The following is a 26,183-nucleotide window of genomic DNA, read 5'->3' as shown; positions in this document are numbered from 1 at the left end:
CTTAATATTAATACTTATTTAGTAGGGCAGTGCTCTCCAGGTTGTCTGCTTACACTTTAGCTAGTCTTATGGATATATGTGGTTTAAAAAATCTGGAGGAGTAAAATTAGATGGTGCTGGAAATTTTTCCCATTTGCATATTAGTAAATAGTGTAGCTTGCTTGTATTATTTTTTTTTTCTGGATCCAAAATGCAATGATCAAGTGACCCTGTTTTGCAATAAAAGCAGACAGCCCCCTCCTGTCTGAATAAATTGTGTCGTGAGTACTTCCACATGACACAGAGCACAAGTATCTTGGCACGATTTCTGGGTCCCATTGTGTAAACTGTAGAGTGGTGCGGTAGGCAGAGACTAGGGTATGGAGCTAGTCAGCTGACTGGGCTCTGAGTTCCAGCTCTCCAGGGGACAATGGAGCAACCCTGGGCATGTCTCAAAGGTTTCTCACTTTTACAAAGAAAGACCAGGTAATTTCAGTGCCTTCTTGACTCTAATTTCCATTTGAGATGGACATTTTGTACAAGTATCATGGGAAGGAATGTGAGCTGGAACCTCATTTTGAAGGCACAGAACTTAGCTCCTTCCCAGACAGGCTTCTGATAAATTTCATCATCTTTGGCTACATAATTGGGAACTATATTAACACGCGTGTGTATGTTTTCTCCTCACCAATTCATAACTTATCCAAAATGCTAACTTGGGATTACCACCACCTTTTACAGATGAGGAAACTGAGGCATTATGATAGACAAGGGCAGACCAAGTGAGGTCCCTATGCGAGCTTTTAGATGGTTTTGCCAGTTTTTCCTTAAAAAAATAATTTTTATAATTCTTGGTTTTGGGGATGCAATGACGATCTCATTGCTTTCCTAATGTTTTAGCTCAGTAGGCAACCTCATTGATATGCAATGCATTTTTGTCGAGAAAATTATTTGCTTGCTTTAGAAAACAGTTAATCACTGGAGTATTTGACACAAAGGGGCAGTGATCCAAGAAATAACTTAAACTACCTTCCCTGCTTACCAAACCAAAACCCAAACCGGCCAACCAAACAAACAAATACCACAGTTCATGGATAATTTCTCCCTGTACTGGTCCGATCATGATTCAAAGTAAGAACAGCAGATAAATGTGTATCCTAGAAGAGATTAGTGTACCATTTATATAGTGTAAAGTCATGCAAACCATGCTTAAAAGGAAGCGGCTTCATTGTGGTGACACGAGGAGGAAAAAGGCCATGACAAGCCTGTGCCCTGGTGGGGCCACCACGCCCATGCATGCGTTTGATGCAGCCATTGGTGGTCTCACTGGTAAGAGTTGGATGTGAGAGTAAGTGAGCTATACAACGTCTGTCTACATTACAAGGAGGAGTCAGCCCACGACCCCTTTTAAACTGGCTTGTTGGGAGGGGTCCATACAGAATCAGAAATCCCGTCCCCTGTGGACGACAGAGGCATGGAGCCACTGGGTGTGAAGGGGTCTGTGTCCGTGTCTGTCTCACCCTCGGCGAGGTAACGTTTCTCCCTCATCCAGCTCGACCCCCCGCTTGGGCCAAACACATAATCATCTCTGTCCTGGGAGATGCTGAAGCCACTGGGAGACTGTTCCAGCTCCTCGTGGTTGACTGACATCAGGGATAGAGGGGTGTCGCTGTCCCGAGTGATGCTGCGTCTCTGCTGGGGGGAGACCCGGTCCGAGCAGGGGCCGTGCAGTTCAGCCTGGGAGTGGTAGCTCGCTCGGGAGTCGAGAAGAGTCAAGATAGGCAGGACGGTGGGCCTTTCTAAATACGCTGTCGCCGAGGAGGAAAGGGTCGCTTGAAGCTTTCCAGAACTGGGTCCTCCTTGGGGCGGGTTCACTGAGTCGTGGACAAAAAATCCATAGGGGCCGACTTTGTCTATGGGCACCTGGTGGAAGCTATAGGGCGGCTCGGGGGGGCCTGTCTCGGAATAGTTGTAGATGATGGTTTTCAAATCGGAATCCCTGTTGTCGTCTTTCTTTTCCACCTCGACGGGCGAGGAGGTCCCCTTGGTGGGGTAGTACTCTGTGACGTGCACCTGGAGGCGCTCCATGTGCTGCATGTGCATATCCACGAGGAAGTCCAGTTTCTTCCCCATGTCATGAACCTGGAAAATACAAGGAGCCGGGAATCACTGCTTTCTCTGGGGAAGGGGGTAGTTATTATTGGTCGGGAGAAAATCCTACAGCATTTACTTTTCAGAAAGGAAGCGGGTTCTTGCAAGTCACATTAACCACAATAGCTCATTATTTCGTGCCTCCTGATTTTGAGCCTTGCACATGTATTAGTGCTAATCTAGAAATACCCTAGGCCAGGACTTTCCAGAAAGTGAAGCCTGGAAGCAGAGAGATGGTTCGAGGACAAGTTTCACCTGAGGAGGAAGTGGCTTTTCTGCTGCTGTTTGGGTCAAGGAGTGGGTGTTCTTGATTTGCAGACATTCTTAGACAGAAGCATGTGAACTGTTAGTGTTTATTTCTCCTACGGGGTGATGTAAGCCCCAAAGAGATGAGGGCAGTGGTTAGCAGGAATTGAGCTTCTCAGAACTGGAGACCCTGCCTAGGCACCTGGAGGCCAGTGGAAGCTAGACTGAGATAAACTGCATCTGCTCCTACCTACAAAATGGGGACCTTATTTGAATCTTTGTGAGTCCATATACACAGGTGTGCGTGCATGTGTGTGTGTGATGTTCTCTCCCTCACAATTCATAACTCACCGGGAAGCTCTGCAGGCAGGTACATCATCCCCTCTTACAGATAAGGTTGTGAAGCAGAGCACCAGGTAATGGCTGAGATGCCATCCAAGACTTAACAGTAACTAATTCTTATATAGCTTTTAGTGAGCACCTGACTGTTTTATGCATGTTAAATATATTAACCCATTTAATTTTCCCAACAACCCTTGAGGTGAATACTATTATTATCTCTATTTTACAGGTGAGCAAACAGAGGCATAGAGAGATGAAGTAATTTGTCCAAGGTCCCAGAGCTGGTAAATGGGAGAGCCGAGATTATAAATTAAAAATGAAAAATGATATTCTTGATACGCCAGAAAAGAATAATCATTCAACTTTTCTCTCTTCTTTCCTGCACAGATCCAATTTTGGGTTATGAATAAAATAAAAGAATTGATAGGGATCCTAAAGGAAATTGACAGTGCCATTTATCTAGTGTCAAGTTACACAAACTGTGCAAAAATATAAGCTGCTTTACTGAGGAATTGGGAGGTGAGCTACATGGGGTGCTGTAAGGGAATGGGTTCTCTGTGAGTGAATGAACCCCACCCATAGCCTGCTTCACACAGTCCTCACTGACCTGGGTTTTGAGGGCGGGAGGATTGAGGATACAGGAAATGTGGGGAAGGGAACTCACTTTTCTTGAAGGAACACCAGGAAGCGCATGATACAGTAGGTCCCATTTGTGGAGTGTTTATTGTGTGTCAGCTACTATTCCAGTTAACTTACACATATCAATTCATTTAATCCTCACAGCAAACTTATGAGGTATTAAAATCCCCATTTTACTGATGAGGAAACTGAGGCTGAAGACAATTAATTAACTGGCCTATGATTACCCAGCCAGTAAAGTGCTAAATCAGGGGTTTAATTTCCACATCTTTTTTTGAATGGTAAATACTCAAGTATGTTATCTCCCTCTAAAAAAATGACATTTGAAAATAAATTTTATACACTTGTTTTTTTGGTGAGGGAAAGGAAAGACCTACCTGTCTTTCGACTTTCACAAATTTCCCCATCATGCTTTGGTCTTCAATTTCTGATGTGGATGCTCTGGCTACATATGGTTCATTCCTAGGAAAGAGCCAACAGTTCTATATGATTGTTATATCTGTTTTTGCTTTGCAAGGTCATTTGGCTAGGCAGGCCATGGCCCTTGGATTCATCACACTCATGCTTATGTTTATGCAGTCCGGAAGAGGCCACTTAACTTTGGAGGTGCATGTGAATCAGGAAACGCCAGCATTTTCTCGACTTCAACACTGGTGTCCCATGCTTACCTTCACTGCAGGAAAATTTGAAGCCAATTATTAAGCTTCCATAGGAGGCTTTGTGTCAAAGCTAATAAAGCACCTAACTGTGCCTAGAGTGTTTAATTCCTTTAAATCACATTCCTTTGCCTTTCAGTCTCAGACTACTGGTTGAGTACTTCTACTCTGAGTGTGTGTGTGTGTGTGTGTGTGTGGGCAGGTAGGGGGATGGGGGTTGTCTAATCTGAAATTCTATACAGTGGATATCAATATTTCATCTGTTCCATTTTGTTAAGAGTGGCAAATAGATGCTGGACCTGGAAAATGATGCAAAAGATGACATTGGTGGGGAATGGAATTGAGATGTGTTCTGCAGTGCTCCTTAGCTGTACACAGTTAATATCCACCTAAATTCCAGTGAGTTTCAACATTGTTATGTTCTATGTATAAGAGAACTTTCAGGGAGGCTAGCTATTCCTCAAAACCATTAATGTTGGGCACTTTCTAGGTAGCTGATTTTCCCTCTCACAGACTACCATCTCCCACTAAGTCCCTGGCCTGTCTTTGGCTGAGCCATCTTGAATTAAAGCAGATGTCAAAAACTGGTGGTCGTGTGCTAAATCCAGCCCACCGGTGTTTTCCTTAATCTGTACAGGGTTTTAAAACATTTAAGCTATGTCAAAAATGGGGAGTTTCACATAAAATCTGGATATTCAGCTTTTCTGGAAAAATTAGACTATCTGGAAACAGAGGATCTTCATTCCTAAAATTAGCAACAGTGAAACAGAGTAACAATTACCTCCTTTGGATGGGGCGCGTGCTCTTTAGGTCCCCTGGTCTACCAGCCCCTAGTCTACCCCCAGGGTTGAGGCTGAAGAGTAGATGTCTTATATCTTCACACTTACATCCTTGCTTCTTTTATAACAATGAGATTCATTATTATAAGACACATAGAAGTTCTTAAGCCTGACTCTTCACTGATTTATGTTATCTGCCTTGAAGACATTTGGGAATAAAGAAATGTAAATTCAGGCAGTAGACTTTCTAAAGGACTACTGTTTGTTCTTCAGGTCCTATAAAAGGAAAATTTTCAAACCTTTTTTGGGGGAGAGCAGAGCTGCTCTGCTGAGGGACAAAGCTGTACCCGTTACAAATTTGTCAGGGGCCTGGCATCTGATTCCTTTCTCAGGCTTTGTCCTGGGAGGAGAATCAATCAACTCAGGGGTGACCGTGCAGGAAAAGTCAGAACAGCTGACCAGGAACACCTTGGGCTCTGCTAACATGAAGATTCTTTCTGTTCCAATAAACTCATCAGTCTCCTCTTATTTCATAACAAGGAAATCATTATTTTTATTTTCAATAACTGTAAAAAGAAGTGTCACCATATAGTCTGGGAAGAGGGGCGGTAAGTCTTTTGTACAGAAACCTTCCAAATGGCCACAAACTAGAAAAGGCTTCAAACTCTTCTTCATTTTATTTAAGGGAATGGCAACCTCACCCAACCATAAGGGAACCAAGGTGACATTGGGGATAGGGATGCTCCACGGGCTTTGGCACCACTCAGCCTGTCTGTCCATGGCCACACGCCCCACCTGGGAGATTGCTGGGATGGGTAGGTGAACGCTGCCCCTTTCTGAGACTTCTTATGTTTTGGAGTAGTTGGAGGTCCAGGGGTGAAAATCATGTCTATTCTGAAAGAGAACACATGAAGGGGAGAATTAAATTACAAAGAGCTTTATGTATAAAAACGGAATGCAATTCATTCTATTCCCTCTTTAGTCAGGTCTGAGTTTAGAATATATAAGAGAAGGAAGAAAGGAGAGAGGGAGAAAGAGAGAAACAGAGACAGAGACAGAAAGAAAAGAGAGAGACAATTTATTATCTCAATATATTATTATCTTTCTTTTTTGTCCAGTGGTACCGAGAGCATCTCCCCACCCCAGGGGAGAGACAGGCAGCCAAACCACGGAGACAGAGTGAGGGCTGATCTTGTTATTTCTTACAGGAAATGTCATGTGTGCTGCAAGTCTATCAGGTCTTCCAGCTCTTTTATTCCAAAACATTGAGTTAGGGAGTTTTTCCTGCGAAATCCTAGGGTCCGTTTTTAGCTGTGCAGATCTCCCTCTGCAGGCTTCTCTGATCATTAGAGGGATGGATCTGACACTAGCTCCTGCACTCTGCTTCCATTTCTGCATGAGGCACCAGCTCCCCATTTGTGCTGCTCCTGAGCACAATAGGAGACAAATGCCCCCCGTTGCACTGCAAAGCTGGGGCAGGGTTGGGGGGTGGAAGCAGCCTTGATGGCTCAGCACAGGTCCAGGAACACTAAGACCATGCACCCAGGCATAGCCATGGATCACTCTGTCTCTGCCAACCCGGCTGCTCCTCCCTTGACACTATCGTGTACTAAATTGCCCTTCCTTTCTCTCTGGCTACTCCAGTATCAGCATAGCTGCGGATATGCAATTAGTCACCCAGGTGGTCAGCAGCCAGCCAGGACTCATAGAAACATATTTTCCTGACAAATATCAAAAACGATGACAGTGTCAATGTCCACTCTATGCAGATATTTTTGGGGCAGATATTTTTGGAGTCTGGTATGTCCTAGACATCATGCTCCCTTCCTCTGAGCATAAATAACAACACGTTAGGCTCAGAATTCATTTGATCACACATCCATTCGTTCACCAAGCATTGAGCATCGACTGTGTGCCTGCCACGATGGTAGGCAGTCACCACTGATATTCCAGTTACTGATAAAGTAAGGTCACAGATAAGAATTCCTCCAACCCAACAGCACCGTCAACTTCCAACTCATGCAACATGATGGTCCTATTAACTCTGTAGGACACAACATTGTTCAGATGAGGAAACTGAGGTCCAGAGACAACTTGACTTGTGTCAATTTGAAATCTCACACAGGTCAGAGAACAAGCTTCAAAGAGGACTTTGGTTTCCTGATGTCTCCTCTATGTTTCTTGACATCACATTGTCCTTTATTTTTTTTAATGGTTTATCTTTTTAAAGAATCATTAATGGTTTGATCAATTTAAAGTAAAAAAAAAATCACACTTGGACTCATCATCTCAGAACAGCCACTATAACCCCTTGGCGGAAGTCCTACTCCTATTATCAGCCCCCTATATGGGAGAGTGTGTGTGTTGTGTACATTTCTGAGTAAACATATATGCGTATGTTTTTGTAATCATATTGCACATATATATTAGTTAATATCACCACAAGTCTAGCAGAGTGTATGTGTGTATATATGTATATAATGATATATATACATATAAATATATACTTATGTACATGTATAAGTGTAGATATATGTCTGAATGTATTACTAGTCATCATATTATGCATATATATTCACAGATCATATAATTCTTTGATCTCATTATATACATTTTCTATGTCATTTGATGGCTCATTTTAGTGAGAACAGGTGCCATTCTTCTCTTGATCACTGCTGGATAATTGAGGAGGTGTAGTGTGTTAGAAAGAACAGGAGATTTGAAACAGACCTGGTTTTACTTCCAGCTTTGCCACCTACTAGCTGGGTAATTTTGGGTAATTCCTTTGCCCTTTGAGCTTAGGTTTCCTCACTGGTTAAATGGCAGCTTTATTGCAATACCTTAGGGGGTTATAAGGGATCACACACAAATAGGTAGAGCACCCAGGTGGTCAATAAATTGGTGGCAATTATTAGTTGGGCATTGATGCTGTTTCCATATTTTCGCTATTATAAATAACACTTGCTGAACATTTTTTTCAATGTGGTGAAAAATTTATATTTAGAATTAGCCAGTTGGACTCAGTTTAGATGATCCCAGTTTTGTTGGCAACATTCAAAGCATCACAGTCAGGGCCCTGTCAGACACATGCCTTCTCTCCACGAGGCCTGATCAGGGTGTTGACCTTGGCCATGTCAATGTCATAGAGTTTCTTCACAGCCTGTTTGATCTGGTGCTGGTTGGCCTTGACATCCATAATGTTTGATGACTATATTTGTTCATAAAATCTTTCCCCTGAATTATGGATCATTTTTGAATGCCTTTCACCCTCAGCTCTAAGGTTCACCTGGCTTTGATTCCTCAGCAGTCAGGAGAGCATACACCTTCCAGATGCGACTCACTTACCTTGTCTGAAGGTACTTTATCCTGGAAAGCATGTCGAGATGTCCTGCGGAATACTGCTCAATCACATCCTTCACGTCGTAAGGCCTCAAAGTCTCCTTGAATTTTTTTTTATAGAGACGGAATTGTAGAATTCTGTAAGGTGAAGTAGAGACATTTGTGCATCGTGAGTAGAGAGTGAAGGAAACTATAATATAAGACTAGCAAACTCAGAGGTGAGGGGAGAACCAAAGAGAAAACTGGTCGGGAAGAAGTTCCAACTCTTGGTCCTGATTCTACCCCTTCAAACCACATAGAATTAGGCTGGCTAGTGCCTCTCCTTCATGAGCACCTCCCTTCAATCATTTGAATAATAAGAAAATCATAGTGACAATGAGAACTAACATGTATTGAGCATTCATTGCAGGCCAGACACTGAGCTAATTACTTTATGAACAATCTGCTAACAGATCAGTTCGTAGATGATGAGACTGTGGTACAGAGAGCGTCAGCATCTTCCCAGACCCATCTAGCTAATAATGTCAGAGCTTTCCTCAAACTCAGGTTTGTATGCTGACAAGGCCCATGCACTTAATCACTGTGTCACACTGCTTTCTATCTGAGGACAGCTGATGTCTCTCCTCCTCAATAGCTTTTTAAATTCTTTGGCTTATGAGCTTCTAGAAAAGAGACACTAGCTTTTGTCCCAAGTTTTCTCAGGTTCTTAGTAACATAGGACACCCAGAACTCACAGATGCCAAACCCTCACCTCCATCTTCTTGGCAGCCAATAAAGTCACCCCAGATGGCTAATGCTCCTTGAAAACCCCATCACAAGGTCAACTCTTGCTGAGCACAGTGTCAATTAAAACCCCTAATCACAGCCCAGTGATAAGGAAACACTGCCTACCCCAGGCCCTCCCATCTCGTACTTGTACCTCTTTATCTGTGGTGCATTCAAAGTTCATTTTGTTTGTCATAGCCCCTGGCTCCAACCTCTAAACACTATTTGGCATGCTGATTATACCATCCAATTTACTCGCCATCCTTTTCAACTTTGTGTTATTTTATAAGCCTGCCCTTTACAGAGATCCATCTAAGGTAGGTGTCAGCAAACTCCGGCTTGAGGGCCAAATCTGGCCCACTGCCTATTTTTGAAAGTAAAGTTATGTTGGAACACAGCCACACCCATTCATTTGTGTACTGTCTATGGCTTTGTGTACTGTCTGTGCTACAAAGTCAAAGTTGAATACTTGAAAAAGAGACCTATGGACCGCAGAGCCTAACATATTTACTATCTAGCTTTTTACAGAAAAAGTTTGCCAAGCCCTGAACTAAGGCATCAATGGAAATGCTAAAAAGGACAGAGCAGAAGCCAGACCAGGGAGTGTCCCAGTAGAGACCTCCCTGTGGGCTGACACAGATTCATTCACTGGTGTTCTTTGAAAAAGATCATTCAACCAGTTATGAACCCAGACAGTTGTGTTGTCATCCAGCTGTGCTTCTGTCACATTCTACATGATGGTGTCATGAGAAACCAGGTCAAGGGCTTTGCTGAGGTCCACATACTATAACACTTCTGAGATTCCTTGATTGATTGGACTGGGAATCTTGCTGAAAATATCATGACTAGTTCTTGGAGAATCCAACTTAGTTTCTAGAATTCCTTGCCACCATTGTGGAGTGCTTATAAGCCCATATTCTAATCAAAGTTTTCTTTAAGTAGTAGCATTTTTATTTTCTTATAAAATTCTAAAGCAAAACAGAAATAGCCAGGGTGGATTGTAGTCTTGACTGATTTGGACGAAAAAATCCTGTAATTGATTATCTTGTTAAAAATGCTAATTAAAAAGAACTAGATGGATGAAGCTAGACAAAGAAAAGCTATGTTGAGTAAGAAGCCTATAAAGGAAGAAAACTCCGTGTCAATACACTCCCCTGCCCCAACATCCTTTAAAATAGATAGTGGCCAAAGCCACACAAGAGTGTGACAGCTGGAAATACTGTCAGGAACCTGTGGGAGCAGTTTCAGAAAGAGGCGAGCAAGAGTCACCATGATGACTTGCTGATGCAGGAATCATTTTTCTTAAGGCAGCATCTCCCATCGAATATTGACATACTCTTTGGACCTGTCTCAGGGGTTACTTGAGGGGCTTCTTGCCCACCTTCCAAGAGCCCAAGAGCACCTTACAAAGCCACGTCCCGTGGGAGATGAGCTGGGGCCCAGGGAGGCCCACAGTGGTGATGGTGTGTGTGGAGGGGTGCGTTACCTGACAGCCCGGATGGCGGCCTTCAGGGTGGGGATCATGTCTTCGATGAGGAAGTCATTTCCGTAGCCCCTGTCTTCCGCCATGGGATCACCCGTCCCGGCATCTGGGTGGGAGACACATATCAACGTCAGGCCACAGCACTTGGAAAGGCTTGGGGACCCCATTCTGTCAGAGCCTTAAAAGCTCAACCTCCAGAGTCTTTGTTCCTGCTTCCAGAAAGCCCACAGTGTTCTCCAGTTGTGACGTCATTCGGGCTTTCTTAGCATCCCGTTCTATTACCCAGAAGTCTGAGTTAGAGGTGCCTGAAGTTCAGGACAGGGGGAGAAGGCTAGGAGGAAGGTGACATGAGTTCTGGGTTTCCTGAATAGCCCCTTGAAGGCAGCAAAGGGCACATGTGCTGGGCGTTACAGTCAGACAGACCTGAGTTCAGATTCTTGCTCTATCAGTCACTATCCTTGTGACCTTGGAGGGGTCCCTTTCTGAGCCCTGCTGGTCCTCCCTTTTCATAAGTGAAAGGGGCACACAGAGGCTATTACTCCCACAGCCCCTGCAGGGTGCTTTTCCCACCCCCTGGGGGTGCTGAGGTCCCCAGGTCTCCAGTTCACTCTACATCTGGCCTCTTTTCATCCTTCAAGTTGACCTCCATGGCCACACACTCATCATGGCCACCCTTAGGAATGGTGGTAATATGTCCCAAGGCTCCCTGGAGGCCTCTGTGCTGACCAACGTGGTGATCTTGGACCAGAAAAAACTTGGGAGCCCCCTGCTATGAGCTATGGGGCTACATCACAGATGCCTCCAGCCCAGGAGATGAGAATAAGATGAAACAAGTTGGTTCAGGGAGGATGGGAAACAGGCTACTTTGTAGACTGGAGAGTTCTTCAATAGGGGAAGGAGGCAGGAGAGGAAGGAGGAGGGAGAAGTGGAGGAGACAGGGTGAGGGAGAAGAAAGGCATTACCTTCAGAACTCTGCCAGAAAGCGTAGGCTTTCATGCGGAAGGCGGTGCGGAAACGATCTTTATTGTTTAAGCCAACAGGCTTTGGTTCTTTAGAAGGACTTTCTTCTATGGCATCTACATTCAGAGGGGTAAATAGCTTGCCTTTAGTATTGCTACCACGAGGATTAGAAAGGCGAACCCGATCCAAGAGACCCAGCTTTTGGCTACAAAATAAGCAAAAGTGAACAATTTTCCTCCTTGAGTGCAGGCTCTCGTAATTTCCCGTCCCTCTCCATCAAGACTCACACATCCTCCTCCACGCGTGAAAGGGACGGCCTGCCCTCAGTGCTCAATCTGATTTAGCAACTCAGAATGGGACAGGACTTGGTTTAGATCCTAGCTCGACAGTTTACTAGCTGTTACACCTTGGACAAGTTTCTTAACTTCTCTGAACTTTAGTTTCCTAGTATGCTTAAGTGGAGCTTATATGAGATACAGGATGGAAAACGCCTGGTTCATAGCAGTATGCAGCAAAGCTTCGTTCCTTCTCCATTCCCCTCTACTCTGCATCAATAACTTCCTTTGTACCACTCCATGGTGCCCAGATAGAGACTTACACAGAAAAAGCCTTATCAAATGTTCCTTGAACAGAATTGAATGACATAAATTACATAAAGCAGTAGTGTAAACCAGCGTCCACAGACACCTCCCGTGGATAGAACTTAGCAGGGGCTCCTGGGCTTGGATGGAAAAAACATTACCAACCTCTAACTGAATTTAGAATGTCCTTCAATTATGAATGTAGGTAATAAACCCCAGTAATACCTTCAACGCCCCAGTCATATCCTGTGACTTTCCACAACAGAAATCACAGATCATTTTATATCCTGTTGTCTCTGGGACTTGCTACACATGCTCGTTACTGCTTCAAAATTATGGGAGTATTCAACCTGCCACGAGGTCTTGTCATTAGACTCATCACAAAGAAGCACACATATGACTGCATATCAAAGGTTTAAATATTGTGATAATTATGTTTCAATATAATCAGTTTCTTTTGTAACTGTATGCATTTTATTTACAGATTCAAAATTGTTATTCTGAGAAAGGGTCCCTGGACTTCATCACGTTGCCAAAAACGTTCTTGGCATAAACAATGGTTAATCCGTCCAACATAAAGTTGCAAAAACCAGCTGCACCTTGACTTGAAGTCCAGCTCCATCCCTTACCATCCAGGTGACCTTGGGCAAACCTGTGACCCTGCTGAGCCTCATTTAGCTCAGTGTTAAAATAGGGATAAGCATCCCGGCTTTATCCCGTTGCTATGAGATGATGTTTGTCAAGGATCTGGCATAGATCCTGGTATGCAATAGGTGCTCTATAAATATTAATTTATTCCTTCTATTTCTCAGCCTCTGTCCCTCACCCTTTTTGTGTGGTACATGCCAGAGAGAGCCGCACTGCATGTTTTCACAAAGCAATGTACTCAACTTAGTGGCTTCCTCTCCATCACCCCACACGGGGCATGGTATACAGTAGGTGTGCCATGTACTTGAGGAATAAATGAATCAGTGAATGAATATGGGTTGTCGAATCAGTTCTGCATGGAACTGAGATAATTTAGTATTTCTTGAGAGTGTGTCTGGTTACGGCAGCCATGTGCTTCACGCCAGAAGCTGCTGCCCCCTGCCAAGCAGGTACCCTATGCTCTCTGAGCACCAGGTCCTCACTGGTTAAGTGGGCCTAAAACATCTGCTTCACAGAGGTTTGGGGAGCATTATACACGAGAATATCTGAAAAGTTTCTTGTCTTCAGCCTGGCATAGAGAAGGATTAAGACATACTTGGTTAACAAATGAATGAATTGAAATATGGATAACAATTGTTACTCCTGACTCTCTCTGGACTGTTCTCTCTCATCCAGCACTGTTATATTAATAACCTGCCCAGGGTAAATTCAGAGAAACTCCAGTACTGAGATAGCTCCATGTTCCCTAACCTGAAGACACAACATCTGGGTAAATAATCGTCTTCCTACAGAAGCAGTAGAAGGCCAACGACATGTGTGAAAAGGATGCTGGTCTCCTGACCGGTCCTGGATGAATGACCAACAGGACAGAGAATATATCAGGGTCCATGGGCTAAAACTGGACAAGGTGGGAAGTCGACTGAACACACAGAAGGCTTTCCTACCCATGAACTAAGTAAAAGGGCGACTGTAGGACAGTCACTTCTCAGGCCCTCTTCTCCTTGGCTCCTGCCTACATGTCTTGCTATATCAACAAGCGGATCTGTCATTCCTTCTGCACCAAGCCCCTTGCCCATCTCCAAGCCCCCTCCTGCATGTCCTGGTATGCACAGGTCCTCTAGCCTGCAGTGCCCTTTTTTGCCTTCTCAGGTGGCCTCATTCCCATCTACTCTTTAAAACTGTCTGAGCATCTGCTCTTGGAAATTGGGTACTCTCTGTTTGCTCCAAAGACACACTGGGTTTTTCTTTGTCACAGTGTTTTAACACACTGTGTGGAAACTATGTTTCCATGCCTCCCTACCCACTGGACTGTCTGCTTGGTTATCTTTGAACCCACCACACACCCCTGTCATGTGACCTAGGACACATAACTCATTCTCTCTGGCCCCAGCTTCCTTACACACAAAATCATGACAACGAGCCCTCATTGTGCATGGTTGTTTAAGGGTTAAATGAAAGGCTGCAAGTAAAGTGCTTAGCCAACTGTCTGGGATGCGGGATGCAGGAAACCTTCAGTAAATGCTGGCTGTCATCATTATCTTGGTAAATAATCCTCTTTCTACAGAAGCACTAGAAGGCTAATGACATGTGTGAAAAGGATGGATAAAATTTCCTGGGCCACGAAGAAAGTGTTTTTTTTAAATGAACTGAGATGAGTTCTTGGGATTTATATATTATTTTACAATACTTCTTAATGCTAGTCTCAAACACTCACCATTGTCATTGAACTCAACCTCTGCAGGAGATAAGTATATGAGAAGCTTAATTCTAGATAAACTAAGCAAGACAAAATTAATGACAGCCACTGTGTTCTAACTTGAAATCTCAGCATAACTGCTGACTATCAGAAAGATAATGAGAGGACTCTCTTGGTTCTATCTGTGGTGGGATTTAGGATGTGCTTCTTTGGCATTTAAATGCTTCATTGCAACCTCTAACAGTCTGAACTGCTTTGGCTGTGTTCACTTAATACCCCATTGGTCACGGAGGACGGTTTATAAGACTTGGGTTCCAAAGGCATTAGGAATCCAGATGCGTCGGGCACAAGTCAGAAACCTCAGCTCTGAATTACTCAGAGCCATTGCACCTAAGAGGCTTATGGAATTCTTCCTCCAGCAAAGTGGGTGATCAGCTTACTTCTTTAATTGCGTTGCCTGAAATCCAAGACCCTAAAGGATAATCAACTGCAAGGCAAAGTTCAGCCCTGAAACTCAAAACCCATCTCTGCCCTTCTCTGTATGGATTTCCAGTGCATTATTCAGGCCTTGGGCTTGGAAGGTACAGCAGGTCTTGCAAGAAAAGCCCTCCACGGAGTTGACATCAGATTTCCTTGGGAGGCTGGGGTCCCTGATTTGTTAAGTGCAGACAGACAATTTCCAAATATGAATTGGAAAAACTGCAAATAGATGGACTGGGGATGGAGAAGTAAAATCAGGGTTGCTCTGTCCTGGCAGATACAGCTCTGCCCTGGACTCCTGCCTCAGGTCTCAGCCCCAGGGAACTCCAGCCATGTTAAATCCACGCGATTCCCTGACTTGCACACTTTCTAGCCCTTGCGCATGCTGTGACCCATAACTGGGAAAATCTTCATGCCTTCTTTTATCTAAATGACTCTGACTTTTTGTCTGAAACTTGGTCCAAGCATCAGCCCAAGGCTCACGTCCACTCTCGGTCCAATTAGACATCTGTTCCCTGTGCCCCTAGAACATCTAGGCTTTTCTCAAGTACAGCACTTGGCCACCATAATGAAATCTTTGACTTATGAGAGACTCTCTCACTAAAGCAGCGGTTCTCAACCAGGGACGATTTTGCCCCCAGTGGACGTTTGGCAATGTCTGGAGGCATATTTGATTGACATAACTAGGGGAGTGCTTCTGGCATCTAGTGGGTTGAGGCCAGGGACGCTGCTAAACATCCTTCAATGCACAGGACAACTCTCCACAACAATTATCCCACCCAAAATGTCACTGGAGCTGAGAGTGAGAAACTAAAAGGAGAACTACTGGTCCTGAAAATATACGTTCCTCAATTTTGTGTATCCAGCATCTAACACAGTGCCCGGCACACGGTAAGCACTGAAAGCACTATTATGATATTGAATGAATAAAGGAAGGAGTATAATATTTGATATTCTGATTAATAAAATGAATCTAACCTCAGCTGAGAGAGGGAGTGCTGTATAGTGGAAGGAGTGTGGACTTTGCAGTAAGAGAACTGGGTTCAAATGTCTACTCTGTAGTTAATATTTCACTTTGGTAAGTTGTTAACTCTTTCTAATTCAGTTTTTTCACCTATAAGATAGAGCTAATGTTATTTACTTATTAAACAAAAATGTGTTCAGCACCTTATAAGTGCTAGTCTCCTGGTAACTTGCTGAGTATACAGTGGTGACAAAAACAGACATGGTTTTCAGCCTCCAGTGGGCTTGTGATAAGGTCAGGAAGGCATACAACAAGCAAACAGACACATATATTGCTATAAATCTGACCAAGAAACAAATAGAGCATAGTAATGGAGAATAACAGGAGGTCGACTTAGGTCTGGTGGTCAGGGAAGGCCGCTTGGGTGGATGGGAAGACCAATTAGGAAGCCAATTTCAGTAATCCAGGACCAAATTGGTGATGCTCCAGATGTTAAAGCTGAACTTGAAGGGTGAGAAGAAGCCAGACTGCAAAGAAAAAGGGTGAGAGCTCTTGAAATGGAAGAACTGTATGTGGATGCAAGGGACGTGAGCACTGGGTTTGTGCAACTGAAGGGAGGGTACATGACCAAAACATCGTGAATGAGGGGCAAAGTGGCACAAGATGAGATCAGAAGCCAGACTGGTCAGGGATTCTAGAAATAAGATTCAGAAATAGAAATAGAAAATAGGAATTTTTATTTTATTCTAAGTGCACCTGGAGGCCACCAAAGAGTTTTAAGAAGGGGAGAGTATATCAACTTTGTATTTCAAAAAGAACACACATGTTCACAGCAGCATTATTCACAATAGCCAGAAGGTGGAAACAACCCAAACGTCTATCAATGGATGAATGGATAAACAAAATGTGGTATATCCATATAACAGAGTATTATTCTGCCTTAAAAAGAAAGGAATTTCTGACACATGCTACCACATGGATTAACCTTGAGGACGTTATGCTAAGTGAAATAAGCCAGTCACAAGAAGACAAATACTGTGTGATTCCACTTACATGTAGTATCTAGGGTAGTCAAATTCATAAAGACAGAAAGTAGAATGGTGGTTGCCAGGGGCTGGGAGGAGAGGAAAACGGGGAGTTGCTTTTAATGGGTACAGAGTTTCAGTTTTATAAGACAGAGATGTTCTGGAGCTTGGTTGCACAACTATGTGAATATACTTAACATTACTGATAAAACAGGCTCTCCCACTTTGGGCACATTATGAGAAGGCAGGACTCTTTGGAAAAGACAATAATGCTGGGAAAAATAGAAGGCAGCAGGAAAAGAGAAAGATCAACTATGAGATGTATTGACTCCACAAAGGCAACCATAGCCATGAGTCTACAGAAGCCGAGCAGGGCTGTTGAGGACAGGACATTGTGGACATCACTCATTCATAGGGTCACCAGGAATGGGAGCTGACTTAATGGTACGTAACACACACTGAACTATACACTTAAAACTGGTTAAGATGGTAAGTTTTATGTTATGTGTATGTTACCACAATTAAAAATTAAAAACAAACAAACAAAAGCTGCTCAGTGGAGAATGGATTGGAGGGAAGCAAGAACCAAAAAGAGAGGCGAATGAAGAAGCCACTGACGTTTTCCAGGCAAGAGATGTTGATGGCTTGGACTAGAGTGATTGCAGTGGGAAGAAGGAGGAGACTAGAACTTTGGCATATATTTTGGAGTAGCACCACGGTAAGTCTTCCCTGATGGATTCTATGTGGCTTGTAAGGGAAAGAGACAGATAAGAAACCATTTCTGAGTTTCCGGCTACACAAATGGGTAGGTGGTGATGCAATATTTTTAGATGAGTAAGATGGGACAAAAACAGGTTTGGAGAAGAAACTAAAAGTTGAGTTTGGGGGCTGGCCCCATGGCGTAATGGCTAAGTTCGGCACACTCCACTTCAGTGGCCTGGGTTTGTGGGTTTGGATCTCGGACTCTGACCTACACCACTCAGCCATGCTGCAGTGGCGATCCATATACAAAATAGAGGAAAACTGGCAAGAGATGTTAGCTCAGGGCGAATCTTCCTCACCAAAGAAAAAAAAGTGGAGTTTGTCAGTCCCTTTCCTTGACACACACACACAGCCCCACACATACACACTTCATACAAGACTGTATATGAAGCAGATTTTACTAAATTTTGAGGATTTACTCATAGCTCACATAACTTAATTTGAATATTAGATATCACTATTAAAATACTTTTGGAAGTTGGAAAAATAAAAATAAAAATTAATTTTTGTTTATGTTTGCATAAATAAACACTGAAAAAATACCCTAGAAACTAAAAAAGAAATTATCTATGGAGTGTGGGAGGGTGACATGGGATGGACAGGGACAAAAGTGGGACTAAGACATTTCACTATATGCCTCCATATTATTTTGATTTATGAATCATGAAAATGTTTTTTTTCAGAAAATTAAAATTAAAAATTAAATTAAATTAAAGACTCATTTAGACCCCCTCCATTGGGAATTTCTCAGTGGTTATGCCATCCTGCTGGATTCTGAATTCCCTTCTCTCCTCCCACTTTTCCTCTTTATACACTTGCTCTAGGGTTGAGTCCTTTCCTGCTCAATCTAGAGTTTTCTCATTCCCAATTAAATTAAGCTCTCTTTTTCCCTACTCTCAAATTCTGCTCTGGGCCCACTTTTGCACATTAAAAACTCATAAAAGTGCTCATGTGAACAAAATACAAAGAGAGACATAGGAGTGGTACTTTAAATGCAATTCCTGCCCCACCATCCCACCCAGGACACAGAATGACATGGGCATAGTCGGGAGGAGCTGTCCCTGAGGCTGTGATATCACAGAGAAGTTGGAAGGGAAGAGACCCAATGGGTGAGTGAAAGAATATCAAAGGCAAATTGTGCTTAGTAAACAACTTTGCTTGTTTCTCTAGATTCCTTGTGTCACCTTTGTTGGGCATGTATGTCCTAGATAAACTAATAAAACATATATTTAAAAAAACAAAAGAACAAATATCAAGTGTGGGACACGTTACTTTTAGGAAGACTAAGAGGTATCCTATCAAGTAAACAGTTGGAGATCTTGTCTTTCTTATTAATAGTGATATTCCCTAAAATGGTTTGTGGTACACAGGAGGGTCTTAATAAATATTCGTTGAATAACTGAATGGATAGATGATGGATTGATGGACGGGTGATGGATGGACAGATGGATAGATGATGGATGGATGGATGGATGGATGATGGATGGACGGATAGATGATGGATGATGGATGGATGATGGATGGATGGATGGATGATGGATGGATGGACGGATGACAGATGGAGGGATAGATAGTTGGATGGACAAACCAACAGTGCAGTGTCACTGCAGCCAAGAGAAGAGTCTTTTGAAGAAGTGGTCAACCTGTCTTGTGCTGTTTGTTGTGAGAACTCAATGAGTCAGCACAGACCAAATGATCATCACAGAGCAGCCAATCCCACCTACAGGGGTTAAAGCCCTAATTTTGTCCCTTCTCTCCTTCATTCTTTCATTCTTCCATCTTTCCACATGGAAAAGGTGGGGCCTTACACAAGATCTGCAGTCCCCTTTTAGAAGGCTCCTCTAGCACCATAGTCTACCCCGAGAAAGACAGAGAAGGCAAAGAGATAATAAACACCTGTCATCATCCATGTGCCAAACCTTTGAGGCTTTGGTGCCCTATTTTATCTCTGAGAAAAGACTATGAATGAAAGTGGCAACCTCGCCTTTGTTTCTTTTTGATAAAACTGGAAATCTTAATTGGGGATTGTATGACAATGAATGTAGAGTGGCCAACAGGGGCCTGGAACTTGACAAGCCTTCCATAAACGGCATCAATATTGAGGAAGACAATGGTAATTTCTTTCAGCTCTCACACTGTTCACAGTAGAGCTGGGAGAACCAAAAATCTCATATCTTTTGTTTCTAGCTATACATCCCTTATAGAAAAATGAAGACATTTATTTAGGCATTTTGTGCATTTTCTTTAAGACATCTGCATGCTCTTCTTCTTTACTGACCTAATGAGCTGGCATTTCTAGAAATTTCTCATATAGAAAGAGGTGGCCTGTGGAAAGACCCCAGGCCTAGGGACTCAATGCTTGTTAGTTTGAAGGAAGAAAGCATGACTGAGAGAAGGAACAAAATTAGGGCCTGAATCCCTCCCTTAGCCCAATGAAAAGCCACTCAGCCCTTGATAGTCAGGACAAAAGAAAGCACTTCAGTGGATCCTCCCTGACCTCTTGTTCCAGGTAGAAGTTAGGATGCCCCTCCTTTCCCATTCTACCTCATGTCTGTAATATCCCCACACCAGCACCCTCCACACTGCGTTGTTCTTTTTTGGTTGACACATTTGCCTCCCCCGTCAGACCGTGAGCACCTCCCTCATCACACTGTGCGTGCCTTCCCCATTCGACTGAGAGTCCCAATTCCCTGGGAATCTCTAGGGCCTGACACAAAGCAGGGCTCTTAACTCACTATTTCAGTTGGTGAAGAAGGAAGGAAGGAAGCGGGGAGGGAGGGAGTAGAAGACTATTGCAAAGCTGGATTCAAACCTATGTTGATCTGACTCCTAAGCCAGCCCCACACCATGTGGAAAAGATCCTGGGCACAGAAATCCTAGAAATGTGGGTGCCAATCAGGATCATAATAGTGATAATAATAAAAGCAAACCCTTATGCAGTATTTGCCATGGGTAAGGCTCTATTCTAAGCACCTAATCCTTACAACAGCCCCAGGAGGTAGGCACTCTTCTATAACCATTATACAGATGAGGAAACTGAGGCACAGAGGTTTGGCAGTGTGCTCAAGATCACACAGGCAAAATTCTTAAAAGTGACCTATAACTCACACCGTCTAATGCGGCAAAACAACGTGGGATCAATTCTGTTACTGTAGCCACAAACTCACAGCACACAGGACCTGAAGTAGCTTAGGAATAACCTAGTCCAACCTCTGCCTTCTCGTGATGAGTGAGTTTAGGCGCAGGTGGCTGGTGGTTCCTAAGGAACTGTCTAGACTGGGGAAGGAAAAGGGTGGATAAAGCAGAGACAAGGAGGCAGGATCACGAGTGGATTGACTGCTGGGCTGCAAGGAACAGCATCGAGATTTTGAAATAACCCTGATGTGTTAACCTGGTTCTCTTAGATCTCGACAAGTCTGCAAGGTTAGCTGAGCTAATGGACTATTTAATTTCTTCTGATGCAGCAAATTTGGGAACCTATGAACACAATTCCAGGACATTTGCAGCTGATGCTCCAAGGACACACAGACTCACACACTGATGTGAGAGTGAGGAGCAATGTATTTCTCTCTGTTGGTCTCCTAAAAGAATTATTTTCCCCATGTATCCAAATCTCATGTATGAATAACACACCAATTGACCAGCACTAATCTCTAGTGAGCATTTACTTCATGCTGGGCCATAGGTGTCTTTCCAACCAGCCCACGACACTATTATTATCCCCATTTCACAGATACAGACGTGGGGACACAGAGAGGTTACATGAGTTGCCCAAGATCACACAGCTAGTGAGTAGTGCAGCCAGGATTTGAAGTCTGATAGTCTGCTCTCAGCTCTTATTGCTATGACTATCTCCTAATTCTACCACCCGGTTATTTTTAGTTCCTGGTTAAAGAGCAGAGAGGACCACAAATCTGGAGGGAGCCAGACAGACACAGGATAACATCCCAGCCCCTGTGCAAGCTGTTTCACCTGCTGAGCCCCAGTGTCCTCATCTCTGTAGGGGGATATTGATATCTAACTCTCATAAATGTCAATCTCAAGATCATGTATCGTGGATCTGCTCAAACAGCTTCCCACCGTATGCAAACCCATCACTCTTGCCTTTGACAAATGTAGAAGGTTGAATGTGTCTCCCAAAAAGATATGTTCAAGCCCTGACCTGATACCTGTGAATGTGGCCTTATTTGGAAATAGAGTCTTTGCAGATGTCATCAAGTTAAGACGAACTCATATTGGAGTAGGGTGGGTTCTCAAACCAATGATTAGTGTCTTTATAAGTGAAAGGAAAGGGAGATTTGGATACAGAGACACAGACATACGTAGAGGGAAGAAGGCCATGTGAAGAGGCAGGCAGAGAATGGAGTGATGGGTCTACAAGTCCAATGAATGCGGAGGATTACCAGCAACCACCAGAAGCTAGGAAGAGGCAAGGAAGGATTCTCCCTAGAGCCTTTGGAGGGATATGGCCCTGATGACACCTTGATTTTGGACATCCAGGCTTCAGAACTGTGAGAGAATAATCTTCTGTTGATTTAAGTCACCCAATTTGTGGTAACTTGTTATGGCCACCACAGGAAACTAATATAGCAAACAATGAGAGCTCGGTGCATGCATGAGTACTGTTTTCAGACAGATGGGACAAAGTCAAAGGCTGCGACCCATTCTTGCATGCTAAGGAAAGATGTGCTCATAGGTGGATAGGAAACTACATGAAGGGTAGGGAGGACCATCCTTTCTCATATTTTTGCAAATCACACTCTTAGAAGAATTGAGAAGAAACCTCTGCCTCTCCTGGCTTCTCCCTGTGGGAGGAAGTGAATTACCTGATTGGGTTATGATGCATGTGCAACAGCCATTGGCCCACTTGATTGGATGGGCCTCCAAGAAGACAGGCCATGACCCCAGGTGGCTGGCTGGGAGAGTGTCTGTCTATGTGCTGGTCCCAAGGCCAGACTTAGTGGGAAGCATTACGAAGCTCATTGCTGCCCCCAGGGCCAATTCTGCTTTACTCAGCAGACATAGCCTATATTTTGATCCTTCTCTGACTCCTTTGTCTATTTCTCAGTTGCTTCATAATTTAGAGGGAAAGGAGTGCTATAAATAAGCACACCCCCATATTCCAAAAGGAAAATTGAGACGAAGCCTTTGGGACATGTTGGGGATCACTCTGAGGTTAAACAGCCTTGGTCCAATCTCAGTTACTCTGCAGCCTGGGACCAGTATTGCAGGGTCTGGATGGCAGGAGAAAATACTAATAGCTATGGGATTGTATCCAAAGCTCTTGTTTTGCTCTGGGTAACAATTTTCTTATCAGTAAAATTAGAGGATTGGATTAATTCATCTCTAAATTCCTGAACACCTTTAACAGTCATTTTTTTCTAGGACATGGAAGGAGATTTATTGCCAACACCATCCATCACCCTGTGAGATGAATTTCATGTGGCTCATGTCACAGGGAGAAGGCAAAGTATGAATTACAGTGTCTGATCAGATGCTCCTTCCCTCCAAAGAAGATCCTGGCTCTGTGCCTTTCTTTGCCTGCACAGCCTCCCCTCATGGCAGGGACTCCAGCTACATGAGCCAAGAAAGGGTAGAAGAAAACAAAACAAGCAAAGGGGACACCTGCAGTGACCGATTGGGTAACTGTTCCCAACAACTGTGAGGACCAACATGGTGGTCGGGACCATGAACTACGGAGCTAAACCAACTGGATCCAAGTCTTGCTCTTGCTACTTTCTTAGCTGTATGACCTTGTACAAGTCACTTACCTCTTTGAACCTCAGTTTTCTCATCTGTAAAATGGGGATTCAACATAGTATCTGCCTCATAGGGTGGCTATGAGGGCTAGATGTGCTTAGAACTATATCTGGCAAACAGTAAGCATTTTATATAAATTATTGTTATTACACTTGAATTCTTTGATCCAAAGAATGATCCTCTACTAAATTTGACAGCCTTGCAATGAGAAGGACATAATAATGAGACAGGAGATAAAGAAGATTCCTGGGACAAATTTCTTCCCTTTCCAAAGACCAAAACAGAGGAGAAGAGTCCTGGAGGCTGCTGTTCAGACTGAATTGTTTGAAAACACAAAGTGAACAATTGGGCTCAGGCAAGTAGTTATTGTCAATGAAGTCACCTGTTTTGAGAATTCAAAATGTGCTAGTTTCTATCAAACAAACACCCCTAATTATCAGCACTGCTGCACATCTACTGAATAGTTATAACTGATGTTCAAAATGATGTCCCTAACAAAAAATACCAGTCTTTTCTAGTATAATCTACAAAATAAATGAGTCTCAGTTTGCTTTATTGTTGATGTTCTTTAATGCAATATTATTTTTAGGAATTTGAAAATTTATGGGTAGAATTTATGCCTATCATGGGCATCTATCATTTTTGTCTGCTCTATGTTTCATCCCCTATTCTTTGGGGGAAAAGGACTCTATTCTATTGGGGAACTGATCCCCCACCTTCAACCAAGAGACTCTCATAGGGGCTGCCAATGACAGTTTCTTGAACCCATACCCCTCCACTCTAATTGGTGGAAACATGACCCAGAGTTTTGCAAGTAGTAGCCTCTTACTCTCTGAGCCACAGAGATTATGCAAGGTGTGAGTATGTGACCCAAATCGGGCCAATCTAAGTGCTTCCCTGGGATCTTTCAAACTGAAGTTGGGTGAGGAATAGATGGACAGAAGAAAGAGGAAAAAATATGTGATCCTGGGGCTGCTTGCATCCACAACCTCATCAGTATGGAGAAAGTCAGCTGAGAGAGTGAAAACAAAAAGAGAAGCAGAGACAAGCGATGAAGAGAGAAACCCCAGAAGGGTCCCCATTCCTTGATTCCTACCAGGAGTTCCCACCCTCTCTGATGGGTGACTGTGTGAGCCATTACATTTCCCTCTTAGTCCAAGGTAGTTTAAGTTGGCTTTATGACACTTGAAGAGTTTGTCCATCTGTCCATCCATCCATCCATGTATCCATCCATCCATTCATCTATCATCTACCCACTTTTTCAATAAGTTAATATCTACTTAAAGCCAATCATATGCCAGGCTGTGTTCCAGGCACTGTTTCAGGTGCAGGAGATAAAGCAGTGAGCAGAACAGAGTCTAGCCCCTTGGTGGTCTTCGATCTGGTGAGGCAGGCAGACAAGGTCATGCATAATATATTAGGTAATTGTCAGTGCCAACAAGGAAACTGAAGCAGGATCAAGGGGATAGAGACTGATGGGGCATGGGTCAGGGGTCAAGGAGGGTCATTTTCAGGGGGTAACACTAGGCAGAGTCCCAAATGAAGTGAAGGATGGAGCTATATGAAGATGTGAGATAAGAATTCCTGGCCGAGGGAGAACAAATGCCAAGATCACGTGTCTGTTAGATTAACTGAGCTCACTCTCTACTCCTGGGTCAAAAGGAGGGCACGACAACCACCTGTGCGAAGCCCAGTGTGGTCTGATAGACTCAGACAGACCTTGAAATCCCCACCTTGGCTATTTCTGTGTTTGGTTTAGGTGTTAAGTTATGTAAATACTTGAGCTCAATTTCCTCCTAAGTAAAATGATGGTGAATACTGCCTATCATTAAGTCACTTATGTATTCATTCAGCAAATATTTATGGAGCACATCCTATATTTCAGGCACAGTGTTAGCCTTATGGAACACATGGTCTAGAGAAGAAAAGAGAATTTAGAAACTATATATAAAATAAAGGCTGTATTAGGGAAGTGCTGAGTCCTACCTAAGGGCACCATGAGTGGGGCTTCTAAACTAGGTGAGAAGGGATGGGGGTGTGTGTCAACTGCCCCCATCTTCATAAGAATTAATTAAGATGACCTATGAGAAATGCTCAGCTCCTACTAAGCCCACACTAGAAGTTGGCTCTCTTCCTTCTGATTAACCTCAGAGTCATAGATCCTGAGAAAGAAGCATAAAATTATCAAAGCCAACCTCCCACCCATTGCAGGAAGTCAGCGGGGCTCAAACAAGTTTGCGTAAAGCAAAACACTCAGGACAGTCTTATCCTTGGTACCAGAGAAGCTCATCTCTCTGTTGACCCCTTGGGGGTGGATGGGAACAAGCAATAGCTTATAAGTGACTATGGGCTTGAGCTCTTTCCAACATGCTGACTTTTTTTCACCCCAACGCAGAACCAGGATCTGTTAAGTCACAGAGAATATAACTCTTTCCTCAGGCTGACAAATAAACAGATGTGTGGGCTACCTACGCTAGAGGGGGGACAAAAAGATGAACTCCAAATCTGATTCTGGCTATTGAGAAACAATAATAAAGGAAGATTGAAACACCAGTTAGCTGGCAGCCTGATGAAGAAGCTAACACTAAGGGGGAAAATGGTACATCAGGAAACATTAATCTAATGCACGTGCACATTGCCGACAAGTCTCTAGTCTTGTTCCCCACCTTCTTGGATACAGGAATTGATTCCTGTGCCGACAATTCACTCTGCCTTCCTCCAGATCTCACTCCCCACCTCCAGGCTTCGCAGCTGCAATTGCTCCTGGCATCTCACCTGCCAGTCCATCAGCCAAACCTACTTGCTCTTCAGATCTAAAATGCTGCACCCCGAGCCTGGATGGGAGAGACTGAGTAGCTTATACAACTGACCTAGCTCTTCTTCTTCGAGCGGCATGAGCCAGCAAACACCCAGCGACTCTAACCCTGA

The 26,183-nt window shown here is 43.6% G+C and overlaps 1 protein-coding gene across 1 annotated transcript in view; it reads right to left on the bottom strand.

The window, feature by feature from the left end:
* Nucleotides 1–595: 595 nt before the first annotated feature.
* KCNQ3 (potassium voltage-gated channel subfamily Q member 3) overlaps nt 596–26,183 on the bottom strand; it is a 307,538-nt gene continuing 281,950 nt past the window's right edge. The window contains exons 10-15 of the mRNA XM_004431059.3: nt 11,342–11,544; nt 10,383–10,485; nt 8,138–8,269; nt 5,588–5,686; nt 3,735–3,819; nt 596–2,121 (exon numbers count right to left, since the gene is read on the bottom strand). Coding sequence (XP_004431116.1) covers nt 1,387–2,121; nt 3,735–3,819; nt 5,588–5,686; nt 8,138–8,269; nt 10,383–10,485; nt 11,342–11,544 — 1,357 coding nt within the window. The 3' untranslated portion in view covers nt 596–1,386. The remainder of the gene's footprint in view (nt 2,122–3,734; nt 3,820–5,587; nt 5,687–8,137; nt 8,270–10,382; nt 10,486–11,341; nt 11,545–26,183) is intronic.

The sequence above is a fragment of the Ceratotherium simum genome, chromosome 23 (assembly GCF_057802395.1).
Source record: "Ceratotherium simum simum isolate JZ-2026a chromosome 23, ASM5780239v1, whole genome shotgun sequence".
Classification (NCBI taxonomy): Eukaryota; Metazoa; Chordata; class Mammalia; order Perissodactyla; family Rhinocerotidae; genus Ceratotherium; species Ceratotherium simum.
Note: the sequence above shows the minus strand (reverse complement) of the source record. Positions and strands in the feature narration are given on the sequence as shown.